Here is a 19,365-nt window from a genome sequence, read left to right as displayed (position 1 = left end):
ATATTTTTATTTTTCCTAATTTTACATGTTTCCAAGCAAGGCTTGCCTTGGTTCTTCCCTGCCCTCTATTTTTCTTCATGTTCCATTGTGGATTCCTTTTTTCATTTTGTAACTAGTCATTTTAACTTGATATTAATAGAACCTGCAATTTTCTCAGTAATCTTCAGTGATGGTTTGGATTTCTTAAAAAATAAATCAAATCTCATGTGTTCAATAGATATCATCAAGGTGATAGGATGTGTGCCTAACCGGGAAATGTTGCCCTGCAAACTCATTTAGAGAGATGTTTTCTGAGGTTATGTGAATGGAATCAAGTCAAAGACTTGCATCCAAAACTATGAGAAAATAAATTCCTTGTTTAAGCCACCCAGTCTGTGGCACTTTGTCATGGCAGCCCTAGTAAACTAATATACCCTGCTCCCACAAGGAGCTGTCTGCAGACACAGACCATTGATTATGGGCTAGAGGCAGAAATTCTGGTTTGAGACTGGGATCCCAGGCAAAGCTCCCCAGAGTCAAATGTGGAGTAGAATGTTTTATAAGCTTCTTGCCTTTGCATGGACTTTTCCAATCTCTGACACAAACGTTTCCATGGTGACTGCAAATAAGTTAAAGAATTCTTGGATCCCTTCTTCCAAGTTCCCTCGATTACGTATGCCCAAGGGTTCTCTAAGGATCCTAAATGATGGGGGAGGAGGCATCCCCAAACATACCTGTACTTGAAGGTCCCTTCCCCCTTGAGAGAGGTAGGTGGCTCAAGTGAAGCTTAATTTGATTTAGAAAAAGCTAACGTTTATGGTGAGTGCTGTGAATTGTGTAAGACTGATGAATCACAGAACTGTACCTCTGAAACAAATAATACATAATAAGTTAAAAAAAAAAGATAGTAGGAAAGGAAAAATGAAGGGCGGGGGAATCGGAGAGGGAGATGAACCATGAGATACTATGGACTCCGAGAAACAAACTGAAGGTTCTAAAGGGGAGGTGGGCGGGGGGATGGGTTAGCCTGGTGATGGGTATTAAGGAGGGCACGTATTGAATGGAGCACTGGGTGTTATACGCAAACAATGAATCATGGAACACTGCATCAAAAACTAATGATGTCATGTATGGTGATTAACATAACATAATAAAATAAAATTAAAATTTTTTTTTAATAAAAAGCTAATGTTGTGTTTCCCGGACAAAAGGGTTAGAGAGTGTGAGTTATACCCATGACATCTGGAATCACGTTACTATTTACTTGTGTTTTCCCCAAGGTTTTATTAAGGTCGCATTTAATGTCCCACCTGGTTCATTAGGCTTGCCTGTGTAGTAAGGAGACACAGAGCTTCCTGGGGCCAGCATGGGGGTAACTGAGCCAACTGGTTTCAGGGGTCAAGAGTTGGGACTACAAGACGCAGCTACTCATCCCCATGGCAAGCTGCTTCCTCTATTCCCAGCCATGGGTGTATGAAGTAAAGGGTTAACTTGGAGGGCTAGGGGTACTCAAAGTCTGCATATTCCCGAGAAAGGACTTGCCCTTGACCAGCTCCTGGGAAATAATCTGAGTCCTTGGAATATCCGCCCTGATAAAAGTGTCTTTGTAACCTGGAGTCCTGAGCCATGCCAGGTCGTCTAGGCTGACAATGTAATTTGTGGTGAATGACTGTTTTTGTTCACCTGAGGCCCTGGGCAATACGATATTCATTTGACTTCTGTGAGGGCTGAAGAATGAATAGTGACGCACTCCATGCCTGCAAAACTGACCCTCAATAAAAATCCTGGACACCAAGGCTCAGGTGAGCTTCCTTGGCTGGCAGTATTCATACGTGTTTTCACACATCATTGCTGAGAGAATTAAGGGCATCCATGGGATTCCCCAAAGAGGGGACAACTGGAAGCCCACATCTGGTGTCTTCTGGACCCTGCTCCAGGCAACTTTTGTCCTTGCAGATTTTAATCTGTATTCTTTCACTGCAGTAAGTCATAAATGTGAGCATTACGGCTCTTCCAAGTTCCACGAGTCCTCCTAGCAAATCATTGAAGGTCTTGGGGACCCCCAACACAGAGGTCATGAACATTGTTTTATTATAATAAATGGTGGTTTTCCTTTACCTCCTTCAATTCCACCACTCTTTGAGAAAATAAATAACATGAGCTGACCCCTCAGCTTGTGGGACCCAAAGCTGCCCTTACCCCCAGTCCCAGTTTCCTCCCCGCCTTGCTCACTGCCCTCCACAAGTTCTCCTCATGCATTCAGAGAGAAATGGAGGCCTTGGACACCCTTTCGTTCCTGCTCCTTTATCTCGGTTTCCACCAAACAAGCCACAGAACATGTGTGTTCAGTGCAGTCAGTCGGGCAGCGGGTCTTCCCTAGGAGCCCCCCACCCCAGCCCCATTCCCTCCTCTCTGGGAGGCAGAGCTGGGGGTCCCTCACATGGCACTCTCATTGCCTCCCCGTCCCCTGGACGCCCCCTTTTCTTGTGCCATGAGTGACTTGTAGGGCTTCCCCAGGCTGGGGAGGGTGAGCTCAGCTTCCTGCAGCTCCAGCTCCCGCTGAGACAAATGCTCAATGACGGCTGCTCCAATGGAGTCCCCCAGGACATTGGTCATTGTGCGAAGTCGGTCACTGGGGAAGGGTGGGGAGAGAGAAGCCACTGTTAGCCGAGGTTTGAAGAGTTCATGGAGAAGAGGGTGCAGCAGGGTAGGGGGTTCCTTGTGCCTGGGTGTTGGGACTCATGTTCCATCCATGACCACATAACCTCAAGCAGGTGCCTCCCCTTCAATGTCCTCAGCTTCCCCTCCTAACAGATGCAGGTTGGATCAACTCTGATAGGCTCACATGTTATCTCAGCAATGCAATTCTTTCTTTTTAGGATGTAAACATCTGATAGAGAAAATTAGGGATTATGGGCTGAACAGCATATAGGATGAGGAAGATAACCACCGTGAGTAAATCAGGCCAGACTGGAGACTGTCTAAATGGGACTCAGGTCCACCTGACAGCTCCCAAATGGGGAGGAAAGTCCAGATTTTTTTAACGTAAACCTCCTGTTTTTCAAAGTTGAGAATTAAAAACATAAACCAACAACAACAAAAACTTGCAAGCCAGCTCTGTCCCATGGATCGCCTTTTTGTGACTTCTCCATAAAGCAGGTACAACAGCTGCTCAGGCTCATAGGCAAAGCCCCCCTTGCTCATCTCCTCCGCATCCTACTTCCCAAGGTTAACTCTATGGAATTTGGGATCTATAGGCCATGGTTTGGAGTACTCTCCAAGGCTCCCCTTCTACTCTAAAATTCTAGAGCTCTGTGTCCTTGCTGGAATGAGGGCCCACAGGCTGGGGGTCTCACAAGGAAAACAGGGGGCATTGAGGAAAGATAGTACCAGGGCCTGAAGAACACTCACAGGAACCAGTCCACAGCTATGATCAGCGTGATGTCTTCAGTGGGCAGGCCGACCGATGTGAGCACAATGACCATGGTGACCAGACCTGCCTGGGGGATCCCAGCAGCCCCAATGCTGGCTGCTGTCGCCGTGATACTGTACATGGACAAAGAACACAGGGAGGCAGGAGGTGGGAAGAAGACGAGGAAGAGAGTGAGAAAGGGCACAACAGAAGGGGAGAGGTGGTTCCCTGGGACATCTTAAATTAAGTGCCTGAAAATAAAAAGCAGCCTTCAATAAATGTATTCTTTCAACCCATATTTATTGAGCATCTACTACATGCTAGACACCTAGCAGAAACTCCCTTAGAAGAAAATCCTGCCCAAACAGAGCTTACACTCTAGTGGGGGAGGCAGGGAGTAAGCAAGATGAGTACTTAAAACATATACTAAGGCAGATGGTGCAACAGAGAAATGGTTCGGCCTACAAAGTCCAAACCATGCAATTTTAAATAAAATATTCAGGGAACCCTCCCCTGCACAGGTGACACTGGAGCAAAGACCTGAAGGAGGTGATGTTTGCTGTTATATTTACAATGACCACATTGGAACCTCTGGGTGATGAGACCCAAGGATCCATCCTTCTTATAAGAGCCTCAGGTTATTAGGACGCACCAGCCATACTTTGGAAAATACGGGGCAAAGGGATCTCCCACCATAGCATGTGAGAGAAGGTGGGACTGAAACATCTGGCAGCTCCGGATAGCCTCAGGTTGCAAAGTCTTACCTTTAGCCTCATTTGGCATGGGAGGCTGGGCTCTTCCCACATCCTCCCTCCAACATTCAAAGCCTCCCTTGACCTCAAGCTGAGGCTCCCTCCACCCCTAGCCAAGCTAATGACTTCTTAGGTCTCACCTGCTGGCAGACGCCCCCCAAGACCATCTCACCTGATGGTTGTTATCTGGCCCAGGTTGAGCTCATAGTTGTTGACTTGGGCGATGAAGATGGCAGCCAGGGCCTCATACAGGGCGGTCCCGTCCATGTTGACGGTGGCCCCCACGGGCAGCACGAACCTGGTGATGCGTCGGTCCACACCCAGGCCCTCCTCCAGGCAGCGGAAGGTGATGGGCAGTGTTGCAGAGCTAGGGGAGAGAGCCCTGGAGGCTGAGAACAGGGGGTGGCAGGGTGGGGCTGGAGCAGCCATGGACCGAAGGAGGGATTCTGCTGAGAACACTGGGAGACTAGGTGGGAGCCAGAGCAAGGGGAGGATGGTGAGTGTGTAACATTTCGGAGGATGGTAACTGTGCACAGGGAAGAAGGGGTCCTCATGATGCAAGAAGCACATGGCAATGGTGGTCCCCTAGGTTGAAGGTCTCTTGACCCACTTAAAGCCAATAGTTTAAGGCTAATTACTAGACACTTGTTCATGCCACTAGTGACCTTTCCACTCCCAGGAAGTAAAGGACTAGGGGTCTGCTGACCTCCCACACCCTCAGGGTTAAGAGAGAAGTATTACATGGCCCCCTAATCCCCAGTCCTGTAGCTCAGGGAGCAACCTCAGCTACACTAACCCTGCTGGTCTCTCCCCCCACCACTCCCCAGCAGGGTAAGAGCAACCTAACTGATTGGTGAGTTTAGCTGAAGGAGTGGACATCTCACTGGGAGTTGGCCTGTCCACGAAACATGTGCTCTGCCTGGTCAGCTTGATGTCATGCAGTGAGAAGCTTGGCCCCACAGAGAAGGCCTCTGGGGACCCAGCCCTGTGGTGATCAGGTGAGTTTCATTCTGGGCTACAGTGGCACCAATCCTGTCGGCCAAAGACCAAAATGCACATTCTCCAGGCAGCATTGTGAGCAATAACAATAATATTAATTCTTCCATCCAGTTGGTTCTGGAATACTTCTCAAACTGTTTTGAATTTGGATGATGGGGAAAAGGGAAACTCTTTATTAACCCCATAAAACCACACACAAAAAAAAAAAGAGAGAGAAAAGCCAAGTGAGCTCCCAGAGACCATCTCGAGGGGAAATGAGACTCTGAGCTAGAAAATGACAGAGAATATGGGGCATGTTGGAACCTTGGTCCTAACCTCAAAATTGGCAGCTGGTTCTCCTCCATATAAAATAGAGAAATAGAAAATGTGGAAAACAGGTCAAGAGAGCCAGACCGGGACAAAGATCGGCACCCAGGTGTCGACTGACCTACAGACCTCCATGAGCCACTGACCTTCATGAGCCACGCAGCTCAGACAACATTCAGTAGGGGGAGGAGGGGCAGGACTCCTAGGAGAGCCTGTGAACCACAGTGAACCTCAGAAAAGCACTGGGGATGAGGCATGAAGCCATACCTGGAAGATGTGCCCATGGCAGTGATGAGGGCCTGGAGCATACCCCCGATGAAGGGGAATGGGTTCCGGTGGGTGATGAGGAAGTAGATGAGGGGCAGGACACCGCCAGCATGTAGGAACAAGCCCACAATGACGGTCAGTGTGTACATGCCCAGCTGACCCCCCAGGACGGCCATGTCCTCCATCTCTAGGATCTTCCCAGCGATCAGGAACAGGATGCCCACAGGTGCGTACCTAGGCCAAGCCAGACACCTGTCAGAGCTCCCTCGTGACTTCCCCTAAAGCTCAGAGCTGGCCTTCCCAAGGCTTTACCCATATAAGCCCCTGGAGCCAGACAGCGCCCACCATACAGCACCCAACTCCGCCCCAACCTTCCCCACACACCAACAAATAGGGATGGACCCCACAAACATATCCCACTGCCTCTTCCTGCTCACCCACAGTTCACGCCCAGAACAGCAGGGAAGAGTTCCTACAACTCCAGGGCATACAATCTTATAAGGTCTCTCTTCCCTCCACTCCACCATTCCAGTCCCTCCCCAAATAGTCCCTGTCTTCGGGACTCTTTCCCTAGACATGGCCCAGACGTTCCCTATCACTGGCCTTCAAACTTCCCTTATTCACCACTTCCAACTCCGTTTGTTCTAAGTGTGTAACCTCGATGCCCCTGTTCTCTTTCCTGTAAGTGCATATTCTCACTCACTCACCGGCCCGGAGCTATTTCACCTGAATTTCCCCCAGACAACCCAAACCACGCATCTTATCAAATCATCTATTTATTTAACCACTTTCTTGAGCACCTACTCTGCTCCAGTCACACGGTCCCTGCCCCTGCGGTGCCTACAGTCTAACGGGGAAAACACGCAGTATACATGGAAATGCCTAATTAAAAACTTCGGGTGGTGAGAGCTGCAAAACAGAGCCCCTGAGTGGGGCTGCCTCAGCATGCGTGGTCAGGGAGGGCCTCCCTGGAGACCTGACAGTCACGCAGAGACCTGAATGATGAGAAGGGACACATCTAACTGAGGGGGAAGGATTGCAGGCACCGTGCAAAGACCCTGAAATGAGCATGAGCTAGAAGTGCTGAAGGAGCATAGAGCAGACCAGTGTGGCTGTGAGAGGAGACAGAAGTGAGTTCATCAGGGGCTCACCCGTGCTCCCCACAAACGAGCGCATCTTAGTCTTGCGAGTTCCTGCCAGTGGTGCCTTCATTCACCCGTCACCAGGCTTCAGCTTTTACTCCTCTCTCTTTAGAAACTGAAGTCTACGCTTGGTTGTTCTCATGGTAGAGGCTTTGGAGAAGGTAGGGACCTCTTGGGAAATTGGTACAATAGCTTGGGTCAGAAATGATGAGACCCACCCCGAGGTGGTGGGAAGGAGGATGTGGCGCACTTTTCTGGCCACATCTGTATTCCCCTGGGCCCAGCTGGCCTCAAGGTGAGACCCATTGGGAGGTTGCTGAGCTGTCTCCCAGTCTAGACCCACCTCTATGACTGCTCTGTGAACCCCCTCCCCAGCTCCCTCATCTCCATCCTTCCTCTTCATCCCCCACAAAATTCCTCAACCCTAGGGCAATTGCACGGGGCTTCCTTCCTTCTACACTCACCCAGCCAGCACATCTGGATAAACTCTGCCAATGACACCACTATGAATTTATGGTTTCCAATTCCGTCGAGCTTCCATCTTGTCAGTCTTTTTGCCTATCCTTGATAAGCTCCCCCATCACATTCCACTCAGCTGCTTTTCCAAGCTTTAAACTTGGCCTCTAACCCCCTACACAACTTTCTACTTATTGGGGATTATGTACAAAGTCTCCCTCCGTTTGGTACTAGACAGTCTTGTTACCATCTTGCACCACCACTCCCAACTCACCCTGTGCTCCCACCTCCCTGAACTCCCCACCATTCTCCAACCAACTCAGGCTCTTGCAGGATTCGCATGTTCTCTTCCCCCTGCTTGAAGGGCCTCTCTCCTCTTCCCGTCCCATTGGGTTCCCACTTGGCTTTCAAGACCCAACTACGAGGTGACCTCTTCCATAACTCCCTCTTCACCTTCCCAGGCAGAGTTCACTGCATATCCCTCCCTTGGCTGCTCACTTCTCCAAGTTCCCAACTCTTTTTGAATGTCCCTTTGCTCTAGAACCTTCCACCTTGTATTGCATTTATCTAGTGTGTGTCTGTCTCCTCCAAGACTTCATAAGCTTCTTGGGGATAGGGATTGAATTCCGTGTATCCCTGTGTTCCAGACAAAGTTAGCCCAGGAAAATGTCTGCTGAATGAGTGAAGAAATTGGTAAAGAAATAGAGAATGGTAAAATGGATGCACACATGCATCAACTAAGGAATAACTAGTGAGTGGATAAACGAATAAGAAAATGAGCAAATGAGACACAAATCAATGGGTAGGTGAATGAATGAGCGTGTTAAGTGAATGAATGCAGGGAATACATGAGAGAGTGAATGGAATAACTAATGTGGAGATGAATGAGTGGGCCAAAGAATGAGCTTGAACGAATACATGGCTGGGTGAGTAAATCAATCAATCAATCAATCATTGGCTTCATTAATGCGTGGATGAGTCTGTGAATGAGTTTATGAGTGAATGTATGAATGAACAAATTAACCAATACATACATGAATGACTTTGGCCAAATGGCCCCAATGGCCCCTTGAGCAGCTGCCCCACAGCCTGACTTCCCAGTCTCGGCTCCACCCTTCCCATGTGCCATCACCTGCCAGCCCTGTCAAAGCCCAGCACTTACCAGATAATGATGCCCACCATCCTCATAATAGCCTCATTGAGGCTGTCGAAGAAATCCCGCAGGACTCGGCCTTTGTGTTTCATACCACCGATGACCAGCCCAAAGGCCACAGAGAAGACCACAAGACCCAGGGCATTGATGCCATTGGCTGAGCCAGGCACAGGCACAGTCTCCTCGAAGCTCAGCACCTCCTGCAGGGTGCCCAAGGCCCAGGTGACATTTTCCAGGAGGCTCGTTCCGTTGTCCATTGAGGATGCGGGAGGCATGGAGGTGCCCGGCTCAGATCCATTCTCTGTCCTCACTATGGTCCTGGTTACCAACCTCGTGCTATACTGCGTCTTGAACTGAAATATGGAGAGATCAGGACCAAAATCAATTCATCAGAATCTCCTGAAGAAGTTTATTTAGAACACCAATTCCTCGTTGCCACCCATGGAGAGTCTTATTCAGAGGACTTAACCAACGCATAGAAGAACGAGTGAAGGAATACATGAATGAAGGAGTGACCAACCAATGCGTGGCGGAATGAGTACAGATTCTGCATTTTTCAAAGCTCCCTGCTCAAACAGATTTGGGGGCCTCTCTCTTCAACCATCTATGGTGAGATGCCCTGGTTCCTCCTTCAGCACCATCCCAGGCAGCTCTTGGCCTAAGTCATTTTCTGTTATCCTCCCTTGATCATTCCACCAATGGGAGGTACACTCTTTCTCCCAGACTTTTCCAAAAACCCCTGCCCGCTGCTCTGGCGGGCCCTTCTTCCCATCCCTCACCCCGGGACCACTCACTTGGCAGCAAGATCCCCCCACCCTCCAAACCTCCTTGACCACACTGTGCACTTCCCCTGACCTGTTTGAAGCAAGCCTCCACCAGGTTGGGCGGAAACATATTTCTGCAGAAAAACATCAGAGGAAGGGAAGTGGTTAGACATTGGAAAGGAGTCCAGGGTGATAATGGTAAGAATAACAACAACAGTACCAACCGTAATAATGGCAGCCAACAAGTGAATGCTTACTCTAGACCGGGTACTGAGCTAAGGGCTTACCTACATATATGATCTAAACACTACAATAACTCTAGAAGTGAGCACTACTGAGGTCCCCATTTTATGCACAAAGAAACCAATGCACAGAGAACTTATGGAAGTTACCCAAAGCTGCACAGCTCATAAGGGGTACAGATGGACCTCAAATCCAGGCCTCTCTGAGCCCTTCCATAGAACCCTATGCTACCTCGCAGACTTCAATTCACACACATGCAAGTGATGCCTCAAAAAACACAGATAACTTGTGGACCTCAGATCTGGGTTTCCCCCAAGTCAATGACTAGGAGAGAACCATGGCAAGCCTTGACTCTGGCTGGCAAAATCTCGCTTCTTTAAAAGAATTATTCATCCTCCAATGGAGCTTGAGAACATCAAACACCACTGTTCTGAGCCCATCTCAAGATGCAGCTAAAACTTCCAGAGCCTAAGGGCCAAAAGATCGTACCCTAGGAGTCAGCTACTCTCGGAGGATTTGTGCAAGGTTCCAGGGCAGAAAATGGGTACCAATAAACTAGGTTCAACTTGGGTGTTGCACTTCCAGGCTGAGTCAGCCTGTCCCCTTCGTCTCTCCTTGAGTGTGGCTTCTTGCATCTAGGGCCAGAGTTCCCATTAAAATTAGAAACGGCGTCACCTGACCAGGTCCATGAAAGCATCAGCTGTGGGGATGGTCTCAATGCGGCCTTCGCGGTGCAGCCCCTCCTTGGAGCCCTTCCCAGGATGGATGATGGTGACCATGAGGATGCCAATGAAGACAGCAATGACCGTGGTCACCATGTAGTACACAGCTGCCCGCATCCCCATCCGCCCTGTTGCCTTGTTATCCAGGGATGCCATACCTGAAGGACAGGTGATGCAGCCCTGAGCAGCGCCATCTGCACCCCACCACCCACTATCCCATCCATCAGCTCTACTTCCCTCGTACCACCAGCTCAACAAGCATTCCACCAAGCTTCTCCTCCTTCTGTGCCCCATCCCAGCACCCACACTGCCATCCTTTGACCCCTCTCATCACTCTTCAACCCCTATTCTAGTTTCCATATACACCTTCCATGCCGTCCTTTATCCCAAGCCCCACTTCACCTACCTTTCCTCTACTTCAAGTCAAACTTTTCAACCCCCACCCCATCCTCCATTTATGCCTACATTACACGATGACATCACCTTCATTCCACTCTTTGTCCTGGTATTGACCCCAAGATTAATCTCCCTCCAGCCCACCTCACTGTACACTGTCTGGGGGAGAGATACTTCTTTTGGTGCTCCAGCCAAAGCTCTTTACCAGGCTAACACACCTGCCCTTCAGCTGCTGCGTTGTTGGCTGCTAACAGTTTGTGTGGCCCCCTTCTCTGGAGAACTGCCCTCAGCCGAACAAAAGCCGCTTTGCCCAGAAGTACCCCATGGAAGACCTCTAAAGCCAAAGGCTGCCTGGTACAGGGATTCAAAAGGCCAGCTCTTTTGACTTGGGTGAGGGCAGAGTTGGCAAGAACAATTCTGTAGTATAACTCCTGCTCCAGAGCTATCCATGGGATAAGGCTGAGAGGCCAGCCTTCTCTTGAACCCACATCTCTGCTTAGATTCTTTCTCTGCCTTATCTTGCTCCCCTCACTTCCTCATGGGTCTCTCTTGAAAGCTATCCCTTGATATATCTCTTGTGCAAATATCCCCATCTTAGGCTCTGCTTCTGGGAAACCCAACCCAAGAAACCACTCTTTCAGGCCTTTATCTTCATCCCCATCCCCAAATCTGGAAATTGGCAAGCAACCACTTAGGGGCCAAATCTGGCCCCCTGCCTGTTTTTGTAAATAAAGTTTTATTGGAACACAACACACCCATTTGTTTACAGATGAGTCTGCAGCTGCTCCTGCACTACCGTAGGAGAACTGAGTAGTTACAACAGAGATGGTATGGCCCCCAATGTTGACAATGTTTACTATCTGGCCCTTTACAGAAAAAAATTTGCCGACCTCTGCATAACCCATCCCTATTTCTACCCCAGCCCCCACCCACCATCCTGTCACCTCCAACACCTTCATCCACATCCCACCCCTTAACCATTGATGCCATTCTATCTTCTTTGGCTGCCCTATCACAGCCTTTCTTTCACCTTTGGATGATGGTAAGCTCCTGGCAGGCTGGTATTTTATCTACACGGAAAAGCACGGTGTAATTACTGAGATAAGTGGCGTATGTCATATGGAGTCTGGAACCTGGTCTGATGAAGACCTGGGCTTTGGCCAAGAACTCGGGGCTAGGTGCAGGCTTCGTGTTTGAGGTCCTAAGATAGGGAGGGGATCCCATGCTTGCAATAGCTTTGGCTCCAGGTTTGAGCTGGGGCTCCGGGATGGGTCTCGGAGGCCAACACTGGCCTGGGCTCTCTCACCTGTGACCAGGCTGGAGACAATGAGTGGCAGCACCAGCATCTGCAGCATCCTCATGAGAAGCTCTCCGGGGAAAGAGAAGTACTTGATCTGGCGGTAGGTAAGCTGGTACGGGCGCAGGGCAAAGGCCAGGCTGACCCCTAGGACCAAAAGGAGGGCTCTGTGGAGTGGTTTGGGTCACCGGTGGGTGGCGGCAAGTGCTCTTGCAGGTGAGCATGAGTGGGCGGAGTGACGATGTGCGAGTGCAGGGAATTTCTCCGAGGTCCCCGCCCCCCAGCCAGCTCACCAATGACCACAGCGCTGATGGTCAGCAGGATGAAGGCGTTCCGGCGCAGGAAGCGCAGCACGTGCTCACGGGTCATGGTTTGCAGGCGCAGGCGCGTGCGCAGCGCTCTCTGCTGCAGGCTCTCCTGCAGCCGCTGCAGCCAGCCCACCCGGCCCAGCCGCTGGTCACTCTCCCGCAGGAACAGGCTGTTCCCGTGGCTGCTCATGGTCTATCTGCGGGGGATAGATAGAGGGGCCTTCTGGTAAGGGACAAGACAGAGGACGGCGGTGGGGACAGGGGAAAGGGTGGAGGAAGCTGGCGAGGAACTCCGAGAATCCAGACAGGGGAGGGGCAATGTCCACCTGTTGGGGTGTGGCTGTGCCAGGACACCTGAGAACACTGCTTGGGGTTCAGGGGTTGCATCCTGGCAGAAAAGGGTCCAGATCTCCAGAATCCGTTCCGTTCCTGGACATGACGCCTTTGCCATTCCCTGCCTCCAGAGCCCTCCTTATTTCATATCCTCACAAGCAACTGGGGGCCGTCCCAGATCCCAAACCAAACTGGCCGGCCTTTGCTCAGCGCCAACTGGTCATGCTGAGCCCCAGACAAGGCACCCTGGGTTTAGCCCCCCAAATTAATATGGCTTGCTGTTTGGCCTGGTGGTGTTGACAAGTGGCCTTTCCACAATGACAAAATCAGCAGGTGCCTGGTAAACAGTGAGTGCCCAATAAATGCAAGTGCCCTGCATGAGTGCTCAGATGAGCAGAGCGGCTGGAGGTGGGATCCCTTGGGAAGGAAATGGTGACAATCCTTGACCCCAGTGACTCTTCAGGATCCATCTTTGAAGGGAAATGTGATGTTCAGAATCTCTCTGGGTGTTTCCCAAACTTCAGACTTTTGTGTCTCCTCTATATTTGACCGCATTCCTGTAACCTTAATTACTTATTTAAATAAATATATCTTAAATGAAAAAAAGATCATTACTTGAAATGCAAATTATATTTTAACACACATCAAATGAAATGTATGTAAAAATAAAAACCTGCCTATCCTTTACCAACTAAACACCTTACATGTATCAGGCAGCTTGGAAATGTGACTTTCATGGGCCAGAGGAACTTTTATTTTTGTGGACTCCTTCTTCCATTAAAATATATACATATATATTAAAATATTAAATTATATTTTTACAACTGAATTGTTACAAAAATGAATATAGTATTTTGGAACTAGATAGAGGGAATCGTTACACAACATTGAGAATACACTAAATGCCACTGACGCCTCTTTAAAATGGTTGGGTTTCTGTTACGTGAATTTCACCTAATGTTATACATTCAACCATTTTCTTTGATCTAAAAGTGTAGTTCTTTCTTCTGATTTAAAAAAAAATGAAAACAAAAAATAAAATAAAATATTAAGTTAAAACATTTCTGTGGATCCCTAAAACTATCATGGGCCCTGGGCACTGGACATCCTATTCTTGAATGATAGGCAGCCTGGCCTGCAATGATCTCACAGCAAAAAAAAAAAAAAAAAAAATAGTGTGACAGTGCCCACATTCCAGGCATCCTGGGAATACTGTTGACCTTGTAGATTCACTCAGGGGGGCAAAAGCCTGACCACCAGGGGTGGCATTGCCTAGGATGCCTTGCCTGCTTGCTCTCTCTCGGTCTGACCACGGGGAAGCAGCCCAACGGCCGATGGGAGGAGCATTCTTCCTACCACACCCCTGTTTGGCCGTGTTTGTGTTCCTCTGCCTAAGGCCACAGCTCCTGTCAATCCTCTGTATCTATTGGCCATTTGGATGTCTTCTCTGAAAAAATATCTATTTAGTTTCTCTGTCCGTTTGTCAATCAGATTGTTGTTGTTGTTGTTATGGAGTTGTAGGAGTTCTTTATATATTTAGGATATTAACCTCTTATCTGATACATGGTTTACAAAAAAATGTCTCCCATTCTGCAGGTTGCCTTTCCATTTTGTTTTGTTTTGTTTTTACTGTGCAGGGGGTTTTTAGTGTGACAATGGTCCCACTTGTTTATTTTTGCTTTTGTTTATGCTTTTGGTGTTATATGCAAAAAATCATTGCCAAGACCAATGTCAAGGAGCAGAACTCTTCCCTACTTTGTCTTCTAGGAGTTTTATGGTGTCAGGTCTTATGTTTAAGGCTCGGATCCATTTCAAGTTAATTTTTCTGAGTAGTGGAAGATAGGGGTCCAACTTCATTTTTTTTTATTATGTTCAATTAGCCACTGTATAGTACATCATTAGTTTTTGATGTAGTGTTCAGTGATTCATTAGTTGCGTATAACACCCAGTGCTCATCACCAATTTCATTTTTCCGTATGTGTTATTCAGTTTTCCCAGTACCTGTTGAAGAGACTAGCCTTTCCCATTGGGTGTTCTTGGCTCCCTTGACCCGACAGAGGTGCTCTTGCTACAATGACAGCCATATTACAATGTATAAATGTATGAAAACATGGCACACACCTTAAACTTATACAATGTTGTATGTCAAATATGTTTCAACTAAAAAAGAAAACCCAATCCTTTGTTGCAGCCAGGGCTCTGGCCCTGTCTTGCTCCCTCCTGCTCCCTCCCAACTCCCTCCTGGTCCCTTCCCTCCGCCCCACCCCCACTCTTGCTGGTCCCTGAGTGTTACTAAATCAACCTTACTGGTTTCCCTTAACTTTGCTCCTATCCTCATAAATAGTCCTTAACGTAAGCTCTTTCCAGTTCTGCTTTCCGCATGTGTTGTTTCCTGACAAATACACCAGATTTATCTGGCTCTTAGAAAAAACTCTCCAAAGCCAAAGGAAGGCAGTCAATATTGTCCCTGTGCTGAACTTCACCCAGGTCAGGGCTGGGAGTCTGGGAGTCTGGAAGAAGTCTCAGTTCCACCAACAGACAGATCCCTGGAAATTTTTTTTTTCCTGCCACTGGCTGTGCGGTGACTTTTCTGGGGTCATTGTCTTCCTTGCCCTTTTCTGATCCCCCCATATCCAAAGGATGGGACACCTGCCTCAATTTTTCAGGCCCTGCTTCCTCCAGGTCCAAGCCCCCATTGTCAATGCCAAACCCCAGTTGGGGTCCTGCTCCAAATGGGTCCATCACTTTGAAACCATAGTGCCGCTTCCCACCTGGCTGTGAAAAATCCCAGATGTGGGACCACAGACTATACAACAAACTCCTAATCCCTCCCTCTCTCCAGAATGTATGTTCCCAGTCACCAAGCAGTAGCACAGAATTACCCACAGGTCCCAGGGGAATGTTCAGCTGAGATCCAAACTAGGCACAAAAGGTTCAGAACTAGTTTTGTCTCCTTCCTTTCTCTTCCTTACAAGAAGTAGCACAGCATCGTGCAGGAACGGACAAACCATAGTCCAAGGGCCCAGCCCGGCCCACTGCTTGCTTTTATAGATAGTTTTATTGGTACAGAGCCACATTCATTTCTTACGTGTTGTCTACGGCTACTTTCATACTACAACAGCTGAGCTGGGGTGTTGGGACAGAGCTTATATGGGTCGCAATACAACCTCTCAGGCCTTTTACTGACAAAATTTGCCAGCCCCGGGCCTGACAGAAAAGCATACCTGAGCTCTTAATTTCAAATCTCCCTCCACCTTGCTGGAACTGGTCACTTTCTGTGTGGCTTAGAAGGCCCAAGTCACATTACGCTTAGAGCAGTGCCTGGTGGGCACAAAACAGACGTCAACTGTGGCTGATAAAAAGCAGAAACCCAACAGACACAAGGTGAGGGTAGAGACAAATCTCGAACCCTGGGCTCTCTCTTTTCCAGTCTCTCTTGATCCTAGGCATTCTCTTGACCCTGTTTCTGAGGCTTGCTGCTCGGGAAGTGGCCCTTCCCAGTGTCCCCAGTCTCTGCAGGAGTTGAGGATGTGTCTCCCACCTGGTTCCCCCAACCTCCAGACTCTCAGATGTGATGAGATGTGCCGGCCACCCCACCCTTGGAGCCAAAGGAAAGAAAGGAAGGGCTCCTACATCCTAAAGCTGAAGCAAGCTTGGTTAGCAAATGTATGCTTCCTACACATTTTATCTCAACACTCTGCTTGCCAGAGGGGTGAGCGGGGGAAGGAAAGAGAGGAGAGAAATCACATACATCACATATCACACACACCTTCAAACACACAGCCTCACACGCCTTTGTGTGCAATTGACACAAATACAACCGCACAGTCACACACACAGAACTCTTCAGACACAGAAGCCCACACACACCTTCAGAAATGCAACTCCACCCCAGCAGTGTCAGCCATACAATCCCTACACACACACACACACACGCACACACTTGCCACATTCATGCACACCATCAGACATGCAACCCCCCCACCCCTTCCAGACCCTGTGCAATTCCCCTTCCTAAATGAAACTCCATACAGAGAGGACCATACAGTTGCCCCCCACACACACACACACCACAACTTGGGACTCCAGACACAAAACTTCAGACATTCAAATTCCTTCCCACATTTAAACATCCACCCCACACACCTCTTTAGGAAGGCAAGCCCACTCATAAATTCAGGCCCCTTCGCACACACCACCACCCACCCCACACACAACTTCCCACCCAGCACCGGTGCTGCGGTGGCCAAAGTCTCAGGAACAATCAGGTCTGTCCGGAGTTGGAGGAATAAACACCCTGCCTGATAGGGAACGGAACCGAGCCCTGGAAATGGAGGAAGCCTCACGCACAGAGATGGAAACCTGCCCACGAACTGAGGCCACGGACAGAGGGATGGGATGGGGAGGAGGGAGATGGGCAGGGAGACCTCGGGTAATAGCTAAGGTGGTAGGAAACTCACCAGGGCGACCTGAGGAGCGGCGGCGACCATGCTGACGGGCAGCTGAGACAAAGGCGGCCGAGAGCTGGGAACGCGGACGCAGGGGCCCCCCCACCCGCCTGACCCCAGGGTGGGCCAAGCCCGCCTCGGATCCCGCCCGCCCCGACCCCAGAGCCCCTGGCCGAGAGGAGCCGCGGTGTCCCCGCTCACCTGCGCCCGGAGTGGCGGGGGCGGCCTGCCCGCGCCTCGGCCTGTGCGCTGCGCCCGGATGCAGGTGCCGGAGCCCGGCGAAGCGCCCGGCCGGAGCAGCGGGGACCCGCCAGGGATGGCGCCGCGCTGGCGCGGGGACCGGACGGCGGAGGCACGGGCGCTGAGCCGGGACGCGCTGTGCAGCGGGTGGGATCCCGGCTGGCCCTGCGCTCACGTGGGTGCGGGGGCGCGGGGCGGCCGGGGGAGAGGGCGGGATCCCCTCCGGGATGCCCCCCGCCTCCCCCGCGCCGAGCCCAGGCTCTGCAGCCGCGCGGGAGGAAGGGCAAGGCGCGGGTGGGGAGGGAGGGAGGGAGGGAGGGGGATCCTGGGCTGGGCGAGGTGGGTGGCCTCTCCCGCGTCCCGCCTCCGCCCCCGCCCTGGAGCCGCGCCTCCGAGCCCCCGCCTCCCGCGCCTCCCCGGCCCCCCAGGGGTCCGAACGTCCCCGGAGAGCGTCGGGACTGGCTCCAGTACCGCTGGGCCGGGGCCCGCATCCTCCCGAGGAGGTCTGGGCCAGACGCGGGGGCCAGCCTCCAGGTGCCCCCGGCAGCCACGTGGGCTCCGCTGCCCCGCTTCTCCCTTCGGATGCACGGCCGGGCCTTGGCCTTTCGGCCGCTGTGTGCCCTTGGGCCAACTCCTCTCCCTCTCGGAGCCTGGCCCTATTTGAACAACGGAGATGACTTGGCCGACCCCACAGAAAATTAAAGCTGAGAAAAATTCAAGCGCGTGAGTGTGGAAATGCTGCGAGCCGCGTGAAGCATCGTACAAATGGGAGATGAATAATTCCTGTACTGTTGTAATTAATGTTATTCCTTGCTGTCTTTAGAGTACACCCGGCAAAGTTGATCCTGCGTTTCTTCTCAAACGACACCAATCTCGTCGATTTCAACCTCCCCCGCCTCTCCTGAAAGCTAACTGCCATTTTCAAGAGCTGAGGGCGCAGCCCCACAGGTTATAAAAATCAGTATATGTTTGTTACTGGTGGTGTTGTTACCAAACAACTGTTGATGGCAACTTCCTAGTCTAGGCAGGCTCTTTTGTTTATAGTTAACCTACACACCCCTCTGAAGTAGATACCACTACCCCCATTTGATGAGGGGACAGGCACTCAGAGAGGTTGAGTAACTTTCCCAAAGTCACACAGGCAGGGAGCAACCACCTCAGTTCCAACTCTTTCTCTATACTACCTGGACTCTCCTCCTTGACAGTACTCCCTGCCCCCCAGATAGGTGGTTCTCAAACTTAGCTGTACCTTAGAATCACAGGGGAACTTTTAAAAAATTCTGATGCCCAAGTGGCACCTTAGACCAATCACATCAATGTCCCTGGGTGTGGGGATCAGGCATCAGTGTGTTTTCATGCTCCCTGAGTGATTTCAGTGTGTGGCTAAGGTTGAGCCCCTGCCCTAGATGTCAGGTTCTCCTGGGCCACACCAGCAACTCCTCCCTGAAACCTCCCCCCCTCTCTTTTTCTGTCACTGGCTATGCATGAAGATTCTGCACCGTTTCTTAGCCTGAGCCTAGAGCTCCTAGCTCTTGCAGTCATTCACTCCACAACTATTTAGTATGTGTCCACAGTGGGCTAGGCTGTGCTAGAAGCCAAGGATTGAGCAGGGAAGCCGGCGGAGCTCCCCTTGCTCTTTTACACAAAATAATATGTAAATAATAAGTAAATCGGAGCAGTTCTGAAATGATTGGTTCTCAGAGCCGTTTTACAATTTTTTTTCAATTTTTTTTTTTTTGAGAGAGAGAGCGTGAGGGGGAAAACAGAGGAAGAGAGAGAATCTTAAGCAGGCTCCACGCTCAGTGCAGAGCTCAAGGTGGGGCTAAATCTCACGACCCTGGGATCACAACCCTGAGATCATGACCCTGAGATCACAACCTAAGCCGAAATCACGAGTTGGTCGCTTAACCGACTGAGCCACCCAGGTGCCCCTTTCTTTTTTCACACTTTTAACAATTAGAGTGGATCCTCCAAAACTCAAAACCGCAGTCTAATCATGACTTTAAACAATCAAATTCCAATAGAGGGGCATCCTACTAGTACTTTGAGGACTAGTACTCCTCAAAACGGCCAAGCCATCAAACACAAGGAAAGTCTGAGACACTATCACAGCAAAGAGTAGCCTCATGTAAAGTTAGTCCCACAGGG

The 19,365-nt window shown here is 50.1% G+C and overlaps 1 protein-coding gene and 1 long non-coding RNA gene across 5 annotated transcripts; one reads left to right on the top strand and one right to left on the bottom strand.

Annotated features, from left to right (window-relative positions):
• Positions 1-5,098, top strand: LOC112817627 (uncharacterized). Of its 3 annotated transcripts, none has more exons than XR_003206438.2 (3): positions 1-746; positions 1,668-1,781; positions 4,971-5,098. It is a non-coding gene; the product is annotated as an uncharacterized lncRNA (long non-coding RNA). The 3 variants fall into 3 exon arrangements; XR_012377280.1 differs by having other exon boundaries at positions 4,974-5,085; XR_012377279.1 differs by lacking the exon at positions 4,971-5,098 and adding an exon at positions 2,859-2,945.
• On the bottom strand, positions 1,769-17,498 carry SLC1A6 (solute carrier family 1 member 6). 2 transcript variants are annotated; one of them, XM_025864828.2, is made up of 11 exons: positions 17,179-17,498; positions 15,754-15,850; positions 12,182-12,393; positions 11,898-12,035; positions 10,149-10,353; positions 9,322-9,364; positions 8,476-8,819; positions 5,716-5,949; positions 4,316-4,510; positions 3,391-3,525; positions 1,769-2,611 (listed from the first exon to the last, which is right to left on the bottom strand). In XM_025864828.2, the coding sequence occupies exons 3-11, from the start codon at positions 12,384-12,386 to the stop codon at positions 2,416-2,418; spliced, it is 1,695 nt and encodes a 564-aa protein (XP_025720613.1). In that variant the 5' UTR covers positions 12,387-12,393; positions 15,754-15,850; positions 17,179-17,498; the 3' UTR covers positions 1,769-2,415. The 2 variants fall into 2 exon arrangements, with proteins under 2 accessions (XP_025720613.1, XP_025720612.1); XM_025864827.2 differs by lacking the exon at positions 15,754-15,850.
• Positions 17,499-19,365: the final 1,867 nt, after the last annotated feature.

This window comes from Callorhinus ursinus, unplaced genomic scaffold, assembly GCF_003265705.2.
Source record: "Callorhinus ursinus isolate GAN/ISIS: 27379988/994484 unplaced genomic scaffold, GSC_fseal_2.0 scaffold131, whole genome shotgun sequence".
Taxonomy (NCBI): domain Eukaryota; kingdom Metazoa; phylum Chordata; class Mammalia; order Carnivora; family Otariidae; genus Callorhinus; species Callorhinus ursinus.
The sequence above is the reverse complement of the archived record's forward strand: the minus strand, read 5'-3'. Positions and strand labels throughout refer to the sequence as shown.

Coding starts and splice junctions, on each gene's coding strand:
- SLC1A6 (XM_025864828.2), bottom strand. CDS start 12,386: ATGAGCAGCCACGGGAACAGCCTGTTCCTGCGGGAGAGTGACCAGCGG. Junction 8,820..9,321: donor TGGAGGCTTGCTTCAAACAG/GTCAGGGGAAGT, acceptor TCCATATTTCAG/TTCAAGACGCAGTATAGCAC. Junction 4,511..5,715: donor GCCATGGGCACATCTTCCAG/GTATGGCTTCAT, acceptor TCTCTCCCCTAG/CTCTGCAACACTGCCCATCA.